The 10,244-nt window shown below is 33.3% G+C and overlaps 1 protein-coding gene across 1 annotated transcript; it reads right to left on the bottom strand.

The window, feature by feature from the left end:
• Nucleotides 1-3,505: 3,505 nt before the first annotated feature.
• On the bottom strand, nucleotides 3,506-8,326 carry LOC131006367 (3-ketoacyl-CoA synthase 19-like). The gene is made up of 3 exons (XM_057933555.1): nucleotides 7,606-8,326; nucleotides 6,468-6,890; nucleotides 3,506-4,044 (listed from the first exon to the last, which is right to left on the bottom strand). Exons 1-3 carry the CDS (start codon nucleotides 8,205-8,207, stop codon nucleotides 3,669-3,671), a joined length of 1,401 nt encoding a protein of 466 aa, XP_057789538.1. The 5' UTR covers nucleotides 8,208-8,326; the 3' UTR covers nucleotides 3,506-3,668.
• Nucleotides 8,327-10,244: the final 1,918 nt, after the last annotated feature.

The following is a 10,244-nucleotide window of genomic DNA, read 5'->3' as shown; positions in this document are numbered from 1 at the left end:
TCAATCAAAATTGAAAATTAAGAGATATACTCCGCCTACAAAAAAAATATTAGTTTTTTTATATCATTTTAGAGCGTTCACAAAAATTAGTCTCTTTCTATTTTTGGAAACTTTCAATTATATGGTGGGTCTCTTTCTCCATTTATAATACAATTAATTATCATTATTAACACTATTTTTTTAATAGAGTAATTTGGTCTTACTTTTCTGAATCAACGGTTGGATACTAATAATAATAATAATAATAATAATAATAATAATAATACTCCATTCGTCCCAATTTTTAGTATTCATATATTCATTTTTGGATGTCCCACATTTTGGTATCTATTTCTATTTTTTGTAAAGGTAGGTGAAACTTTTACTTCACTTTAATTATTTTAACACTCACAAAAAAGGTGAGACTCTTATTCCACTCACAATACACCCAACCACTTTATTAAAACTCGTGTCACTCTCAATTAAAGTTGGGACCGAGGGAATAATAATAATAATAATAATAATAATAATAATAATAATAATAATAATAATAATAATATCATCGAAATTAAAGAATAGCCAAAATGTGTGATTCTAAAGAGCATCCTTAAATTGTCTTGTGTATTGATCTTAAGAAAAAAGGAGTACTACCTCCGTCTCACTATTGTTGTTTCAAAACTTTTGACCACGGTAATTAAAGATAATGTGTAAATTGATTAAAAAAATGGTAGAATCCATAACTTTTGAAGAGTTAATTGTTACCTTTAATAGAAATGATACAATAATAATGGAACAATCCAAAATGGTAAGTGAAATGAAAGAAGTACATTTATTGTGTATGTCCAAGTAAGTGCGTCAAATAAAGTTTACATTGTGTACGAATATATTAATCCGATTCTGAAAATTCGAAATTTGCCTAAAATAAAATCCGTCCGATCCAAAAATTCGAATCAAATTCTAATTTTCAATTTGTTACAATTTTAGATCAGATATTCAGATTTCGGGTATTTTTGTTCACCCCTAAATTTTGACGAACCATTTTCATCTGCTGTTTTCTTCCTGTCTAAACGAGTCTATATCATCGCCTTTCTTCCTCAAGATTTCTCTAAGAGATGTAGGAGCAGAATTTCTAGTGCACACCACTCGTTCGACAGAAATCCACAAAGAATTAAGGAGCTGTTTTAATGTCTGTGCACGCTCACCAGGTGCTCGACAGAAAACCAAGACTTCTTGATGCCGGAAATCTATTTTAGTATTGAAGATTGTCACCAAAACAATTTATGATGCTTGTATAATGTATTTTAATTAGTAATTTGGACTTAAATTATCTTTAAATCAAATTATGAGGCTATATAAATGACTGCATTTTCCTTTAAATTTATTGTTGTATTGAGTTAATACGACACGGTGCTGCAAGTGGCAAAGTTGAGACACCCAACGACTCTCTTTTGTAAGAGGTCTTTTGGTTCAATCCCGTTTGTGATCGGTGTAGTTTTCCCACTTTTGTGTGGGTAGTGATTCCGCTTGCGTGCAGTTATCTTCCCACCTTTGTGTGATGTAAAGGTCTCGCCTGCGTACAAGTTGCTTATTTGATTATATTTAGATAATTCCTGTAATTCTAATTCAAAAAAAAACAAAAGTACCACACGTTGCTTGAAGTGCATTGAATAGTATTTATGTCCAATTAGCTCGCCTCATAAAAATTGCATTAAATTAACTAACTCAGACATGTCGCTTGACTGCATTAAATGGATTGCAACATATATCTGTAACCAAAACTAATTTATCTGGCTATCTCTAATTTGGAAAAATATGTCGTGCAGCAGTAAATGTGGTTAATTAATCGAATATTGTCATTAATTAAGTCCACCAACCCAAGTTGAGAATATCAAATGATATGTAGTATTTTTTTTACAATATATATATACACACTAATAGAAAAAGAGGCACTCTCCCGTGCAATTGGTTGCACAGTGCAACTGGTTTATAATCTTCAAGTGTCATTTGTATGTTGAAGTAGTGTTATTCGAAAATGTTCAAGTGTCATTTCCCGAATGAAGTAGTGTCATTCTGGAAATCAGTTGCACTGTGCAACTGATTGCACATGAGTATTTGTGATTGGATACAAAATGTAGATTGCCTATGTTACCCCCACTACATATTTTATTTTAAGATTATTTTTTATAAATCACATATTATTATATATTTATAAGAGTATATTAATTTATTAGATATTACACTAAATATATTTAATATATATCTAATATAATATGAGTTTAGATTAGGAGTAATCTAATGGAAAATTTGGGCGATGCTATATTATAGGATTAAAACTACTATTTGTATTAATACAAGACACGTTATTTGTATTAAGTATTATATAAGTGTAGATTAGGAATACTCTAATAGAAAATTTCAACGATGCTATATTAAAGGATTAATACTATTTGAATTAATAAAAGACATGGTATTTGGATTAATGTATATTAGATCTTAGAAAGAGTAATAGAATAATGTTCAGTAAAAGAGCCAAGTAAGAGAATAGTTTCGACAAATACATATTATATTAAGCTAATAATTTGTTTTCTTTCTTTTACTTCTAAATATTTAGTATTTTATTGAGTGCAATGAGACATAAGAATTTTATTAGTCTACATAGTTTATGAATCTATTGAGTATAATTTTAAAAGGGGTTTACTATACTATATAGTTGTAGAATCAAATAGACAAAATTGTTAATTAAAAAATTAAATACAATAGATATTATATCTATATTTTTAATTTTATTAAATAAATAACATTAATTATGCGTACAGCGTACGCTAGTTTTAACTGCTATAAAAATTTCTCCTCTAGAAAGTAGAATTCAATCTAGATCATTAATTTTTATATCATCTAGATTTAACTGCTATAAAAAAGAGCTACGATTTCTAGATTATGAGAAAGGACGTGTTGGTCTAATGGTAGAGTAGTGACGTAATATTGTTGTATTGTACCTCCAAAAAAAATTACCCCTCTGTCCCATTAAAAGTTACGGGTTACTTTATTACACGTAAAATAAGAAGAATGTGTAGAGTGGCTAATTAAAAGTAGTAGAGCCTATATTTTTTTATGGATTAAATTTTGTTATTTATAGAAACAAACCACTTATAATGGAATAACCCAAATGGAATACAAACCATTAAACCCTATTTATTTTCTTTGCAACAACAAATTTAGAAAGAAAAAGAAGAGGATAACTCAATCATTTATTTCATCCGTCCCACTGTGTGTGAGACTTTTTTTTTTACACGGAAATTAAGAAAAGTGTATTTTGTTTATAGGTGAAAAAGTGAAAATGTGTTTAAATGGTAAAATCTTTATCAAAAAAGGAAAGAGTCTCACTTACAGTGGGACGTCTTAAATAAAAAGAGTCTCAGATACAGTGGGACGGAGGGAGTATTTTTGAAAATGTTTGTTTAATATTTTAGCCGCACCGACGTCGCCTCCTATGTCAGGTTTTCAAGTCGTCCTCCGTCACACGATCTTTAAAATTAATTTTTCATTTCATCAAAAAAAAAAAGTATAACTCAATCATTTATTTTTTACTACATTTGAACAACACACATGCATTTCACTTTACTTAATTAGCAACCTCTAATCAAATACATATGATATGATATCTCAACCAAAACACTTGCTTAAATCATTCAATCGTTGCTCGAGAACACACAATCCTCAATCCGAACGAAGCTGAGACGCTCATCGTTGATCCATCCGTATTTCTCGGTGAAAGGGTTGGCGAGGCTCGGCGGCGGGTATCGATGGATGCAATCTTCCCACACATTCGCATCGCCCAAGTCTCTGAGGACTTCCCACAAACAGTTGTTGCACTTGAAGCCAGCTCCGAAGCTGATCATCATGATCCGATCGCCCTTCCTCAGCCGCTTCTTCGCCTCCATGTAACCCAGCACGTACCAAAGCCCGCCCGCCGAGGTGTTGCCGAAGCGGTGGAGCGCCATCCGAGCCGGCTCGAGGTCGTACTCGCTCAGCCCGAGGCTCTCCCCGACCCCGTCGATCACAGCCCTGTTTTTTTTAAGAAGACTAAATTAGGGTGTCGTGTTGTAAGGGGCGGACGCAGAAAATAAGAGCTACTTCCTCTGTTCCAACGAAGTTGAGTCGTATTCTTTTCGAGACGTTCCAACAAAGTTGAGTCGTTTCCCTTTGGAATAAATTAAAGCTATATTTTCATTCACTTTCTTTTTTATTGTACTTTTTTTATTTCACTTGTTCACTAAAACTAACTCTTTAAATCTCGTGCCCAAAAGAAACGCCTCATCTTCGCTGGGACAGAGAGAGTATATTTTTAGAAGATAATTTTTTTATAATTCGATTTTGATGCTTTCGTTTAGAAGACAATTTTAGATGAAAATTTGCACAAAAAACCAATAATCCAACGATTTTATAATAATTAAAAAAATAAATTACATGGTGGGGGCTGAATAGATTATTCAGCTTGCTATTATTTATTACTCCTTCTGTCCTACTCTAATAGACTCATTTTTCTTGAGACTTCCCAATAGAATGAGCTCGATTTTCATTTTGAATAAAAAAAATGTACTTAATTGATGTGGACCACACCACTTTTTTCCTAAAAAGTACTCCCTCTGTCCACAATTTAATGCCCTACTTGCCTTTAAAAATCTGTCCACAATTTAATGCCCTATTCTACTTTTTGTACCCTTTTACTCTTCTTCTTTTTCTATATTTACTACCCTTTGCCACTAATGGACCCACCTTAAAACACATTTATCATTTTTATATTCTATATTTACTACACTTTATCATTAGTGGACCCACTCACAACACCTTTATCACTTTAGTCAACTATCTTTATCACTTTAGTCAACTACCCTTATATTTCATCCACATCACCTTTTTCAACTTTCTTAATCTCCGTGCCCACACCCAAATAGGGCATTAAATTGTGGACGGAGGGAGTAGTAAGTTTTTTAATCTCCATGCCTAAAAGAAGTGAGCCTATTAGAGTGGACGAAGGGAGTACTTTAATATTTTTTTGTAAAAATAAATGTGTTATAATAATAATATGAATGTACTTAACTATTATATCAAAAATTAAAATAAAACAAATATTATCATTCTTAATAAGAAATTATTAACTAATAAAAATAAAATTAAATAATTAAAAATTATTATATATCATAATTGAGTGAAATAAATCTTAATTAATTATTATAAAATCAAATTAAAGCATATAAAAATTTTTGAAGAAAAAATAAAATAAAAAATAAAATCGAAAGTGAAACACCTAATTCAATACCTTAAATCTCAAGTATTATTGTGAACGTATAAGGATGTCGAACATTTAGTCAAATTTAAAAAATTGACTAAATTATCTCATTCTTTAAAATTTTAATTGATATATATATATATTGGCACGTGGTGATAAATAGGGAACTCTTGCAATAAATGTTACGGCATGTGAAAGCAAGGATGAGTGTCAATTTTTCAAATCGAACTATTGTCGAATTGATTTTTGATGATTTCAATTTTTTGACTATAAGAATTTATTGAGAAAACCAGCCAAATAGTACGGTACGGTTTCATTTTGTGTGTAAGGTGAGGATGATTTGTAACCCCACCACATCTTATCTTCGACTGCAGATATAAAAATAGCTACCACAAAATTTGAACCCTAGATTAATACTCCATATGGGTCCGAATTTATTAGTGTTAGGTATATACAAAATGACCACTATATATATATCATATTATGAGCGATATATACATTTTTTTACTTCATCATATTATTAGTAAGTTTATTATATAATACACCTATGGATAAAAGTGGTGTTTTTGTCATTTTCGTCTGTTTCATTTGAGGACATATACGATATACCTTTATAAATTTATCTTATTTACACACATTATTTACAGAAAATTCATCTCATATACTCCCTCTGTCTCACAAAAATATGAACATTTTTCCATTTTGAGGCGTCTCACAAAAACATGAACATTACTATTTTTGAAAATTATCCCTTTATTTTTCATCACTCCTTTTTACACTTATTTACAAAAAAATCATTATGGCCCACCACTCTCTATTTTTAATTAATTCATTAATTTCACAACACTTTTTAAAGTGGGACCCACTCACTTTAACTCTCAACTAACATTTCTTAAGACCCGTGCCATTTCTCTTTGTTCATGTTTTTGTGAGGCGAAGAGAACATCATTTATTTATTACCCAACATTGGTGGGACTTTTCTACACTTTATACACATCTCAATGTTTTAAAAAATCAGTGTCATCCCATCCACACCACACTTACCGTGAATGAATAAAGTATTATTTTTTTTTCTTTTTATAATAAATAATTATAAAATAGTGAGACATAATAAATTGTGGAATGGAAGATCTTATTCCGCAAATTAATAATCAAAATAATTAATCACCCAAAAAATTATATATATAATTCCACCTACCTTCCCCCAGGGTGTATGCAGAAATGATCAACGCCGGACTTGAGATTGAGGCCGCCGCCGGCGAGGGCTTCCATGAGCTTGTTCTTCCTCTTACCCCACCGGAGATAGACAAAAATGAATCTGATAATCTCCCACGGCGGCAAGATCTTCGGCAGCAGAACTCTGAGATTAATCACAAACACCTGCGCCGCTGCTTTGGTGAGCTTCTTCGTGAGCCGAAAGCCGGCGTAGCCTTGATCATCTTCAACCTGTATGCAGCAGTTGTAGGCTTCGTCGTTGGATCCGAAATGCGTCCTTACCAAATGGTTGAGTTTCAAGATGGCTCGGTGTCGGAATTCCGGCCGGTTCGTCAGAAGCATCGAGCAGCCGCCCGACCGGAATAGGCAGTTCGACAGCATCATGGATTTGTCGACGCCGCGATACCTGCCCATCGATCCAAGGCTCTTTTAGCTAAGAATTCTGCCTCCAAATATACGAACTTTCAATTTTTTTATTTTTTATTTTTTTTATTTTTCACACAGTTGTTAATTGATTTCAAATTAATATCGTGTTGGACGCATAAAATAACACTATACGGTTTTTATTCTTATTTTTCACACGATTATTAATTATTCTCATATTAGTGTTAAGGTGGACGCATGAAATGTCTATATAGTTTAATCGATTAATGATTGAATGATATAGTTGGATGTGTCTACGCCTCTTCAGCTAGTAACGATGACAATAATTTGCCACTTCAACTAACAACGACAACGACGACATAAATTTGATGTGAAAAAAATCGGTACAATTGAAAGTTTGTTTATTTTTTGAGGTAGAATATTTTAATTTATTTCGAAAATTTATATATTTAGGTACAATTACTCTAATTTGACTTTTTTTTTTTTTTTTTCTCGATTAAGCACGGTTCGAGTTTTCTAACTAGACCAATCCAATAGACGTATTTCTATAAAAAGTGATGTCACATCTAAAATTTTGTAAAAATTTAATCAAAATCTTAATTTTGTAATATTTTAAAAAATCATCAAAATTCATGTATTTAATTATTCGCCAACTTTATAAAATATGAAAAAAAATATATATATACTAATAGTTTGTGAATTTACAGTCAATTAACGAAACGAGACAGTCGTCGTACCAGTTGGGGCCGAGGGACTCGGTGCTGACGACGACGGCGAGCCTATTCCGATACGTCTTGAAGAGCTGACGGACGAGGTCGACGGCGACGAGGCTGGCGCTGCAGCCCATGCCGGAGAGGTTGAAGGCCTTGACGTCGGAGCGCATTCCGTAGCGGTTGATGATTCGAGACGATAGAGAGGGAGCCGGCGAGAGCAGCGAGACGTTGACGACGAGGATGTCGATCTCCCGCGGCGAGACTCGGGATTTGGCGAAGAGGTTGTCTAGGGTTTGGAAGAAGATGTGGTCGAGCTCTTGGAGGGAGTCGGGGAGGGACGGGTCGGCTTCTCGGCCGGCGACGACGTTGGCGGGGCTGTGGGTCTCCTCGCCGAGGCCGGAGCTGACGATGGTCTTGAGGAGGAACTTGTATTGCTCCCACCCGAGGTTCGTGTTGCGGAGGACGACGCGGCACGAGGCCTCGGTGTCGAGTTTGAGGTGGTCGGAGGGTTTGTAGCACTCGTAGTTGAGCATGTAGCAGGTGGTGGAGTGCTTGCGCTTGAGGAGGAAGGTGAGTGTGAGGAGGAGAGAGAGGAAGAGGAGGAGGAGGGTTGTAGGGGTTTCCATTGGGGGGTGGGGGGTGATGGGGTTGGTTAGTTAGTAGTGTGTTTGGTTTTATAGTTTGGAGTTTGATGGAGGGGGTGACTTTTTATTTGTTCAGGAACATTCAAGCGGTGAAAACTCTTGTCTTAAGAGAGAAGTCTACGTGCGTGTGTTGATTCAGCAGTAGTGTTGTTAATGTTGGGCGAGGGGGGTGATGGGGTTGGTTAGTTAGTAGTGTGTTTTGGAGTTTGATGGGGGGGGGGGTGACTTTTTATTTGTTCGGGAACATTCAAGCGGTGAAAACTCTTGTCTTAAGAGAGAAGTCTGTGTGCGCTTGTTGATTCAGTAGTAGTGTTGTTAATGTTTGGGGGGGGGGGGGTGATGGGGTTGGTTAGTTAGTAGTGTGTTTGGTTTTATAGTTTGGAGTTTGGTGGAGGGGTGACTTTTTATTTGTTCGGGAACATTTAAGCGGTGAAAACTCTTGTGTTAAGAGAGAAGTCTGCGCACGTGTGTTGATTCAGTAGTAGTGTTGTTAATGTTTAAGGCCGATAATTTTAAATTCAAGTCTAATGTCATATTTGATTTTTTCGTCCCACACCGTTTTTTGTAAATTAAAAAAGAAATATTCTTAAATTATAGCTCAAAAAATGTGAACTTAAAATATTATATATAAATTGTATTTGTATATGTTGTTTATTTAATAGTCCAAGTTCATCTTTTCTAGCAGGAGAAACAAATATTTTAAAACATTATGTGACAATGGATTCAAATTGAGACGTTTGACCTCAAGCATTAACCACGTTACACTTGGCCAAGGCACGCACACAACACAAGTAAAAATTTCCGGCCAATTAACGTGTGATCTTCAAGAAACAGACATCAAAACGGATAAAATGCCTACAAAAATCGATTTTTTTTTCTTTAAATGCTGAAAAACCAACGAAAACTCTCTAAAGTTGAACCAAAATTGTGACCCGACCTATTAAGTGAACAACAGAGATAAATATAGATTATATTTATAATACTTTTTATTTTTGGTTAAAAGTTTCCATGTTGTCAAAAATTGGACTATAATTTAACAAGTCCTACAAAAATAAATAAATAAATAAAAATGACTGAAGGGGGTGACTAATGTAATTAATTGAGTGTTGGTCTAAAAATTGATTTCAACTTTGTAGTACGAATGTGTAAGAGTTAATGGAGGGGAGTCCCTTGTTTTAGATGAGTTGTCAAATATTAATGCATTTATGCATCGTTTCCTAACTTACAAGCAAAAACAATTTAGAGAAAGTTGCTGGTTTCGTTATGTCTCCCAACTTAATATCACAATAACTCTTTTTTTTAACTTTTTTTCAAGACTATATAAATGCACCCATGCTACTCAAAGCATAATTTGTTGGTATAATTTGAACTTGTATAATTAATCTTTGATCACTAGTCCCTGTCATCGTGTAGGCAATTTTTTGAATTATTGTAATTAAATTGTAGTACTGTTTTGTATTTTTTCTTCTTCTGATTTTATATATAAAAATGTGATTTAGCCTGTCAAAACATGTTTTTAAATAATAAAATGTAATTCTCCCGTCCATAATAGCAAAATGGTCAATAATTAGTTGTTAATTTTTGTACAAAACCCTAAAAAATATTAAAATTTCGACACGACACACGGCATACTATATCATTTAGGGCTCATCCTAATATGTTGTTTGCTTTAAAAAATCAAACATCTTTATAAATTAATGTAGTCTGTTATCTACAATCCATATATTATATTGTTGATTCTGTATCACATGATATATATTGATATATAGTAAATTAATAAACATCACAGTCAAAGATATCATACATTATTCCATACTGCATAGCAAGCGAGCCCTTAAAGCTATTAGAATTTCCCGAAGAAGGCTCCAAGACATGAAATATTTTATAAAGTTTTGAATTTAATTAAAGCAAGTTATGGTCCTAACAATTTCAAGAAATTGTACAAGAAAATCTGAAGAGGACTTAAAGTGAGATTATATATTAATAAAACACCAACAAAATAATGAAAAAGCTAAAATA

The sequence above is a fragment of the Salvia miltiorrhiza genome, chromosome 1, assembly GCF_028751815.1.
Source record: "Salvia miltiorrhiza cultivar Shanhuang (shh) chromosome 1, IMPLAD_Smil_shh, whole genome shotgun sequence".
Taxonomy (NCBI): Eukaryota; Viridiplantae; Streptophyta; class Magnoliopsida; order Lamiales; family Lamiaceae; genus Salvia; species Salvia miltiorrhiza.
The sequence above is the reverse complement of the archived record's forward strand: the minus strand, read 5'-3'. Positions and strand labels throughout refer to the sequence as shown.

What these genes read in the sequence shown, in the direction of transcription:
- LOC131006367 (XM_057933555.1), bottom strand. Translation starts at nt 8,207, where the DNA reads ATGGAAACCCCTACAACCCTCCTCCTCCTCTTCCTCTCTCTCCTCCTC. An exon ending in GAGTCCCTCGGCCCCAACTG is followed by an intron (nt 6,891 to 7,605) that starts GTACGACGACTG and finishes ATCGATGGGCAG; the next exon opens with GTATCGCGGCGTCGACAAAT. An exon ending in TGCATACACCCTGGGGGAAG is followed by an intron (nt 4,045 to 6,467) that starts GTAGGTGGAATT and finishes TAAAAAAAACAG; the next exon opens with GGCTGTGATCGACGGGGTCG.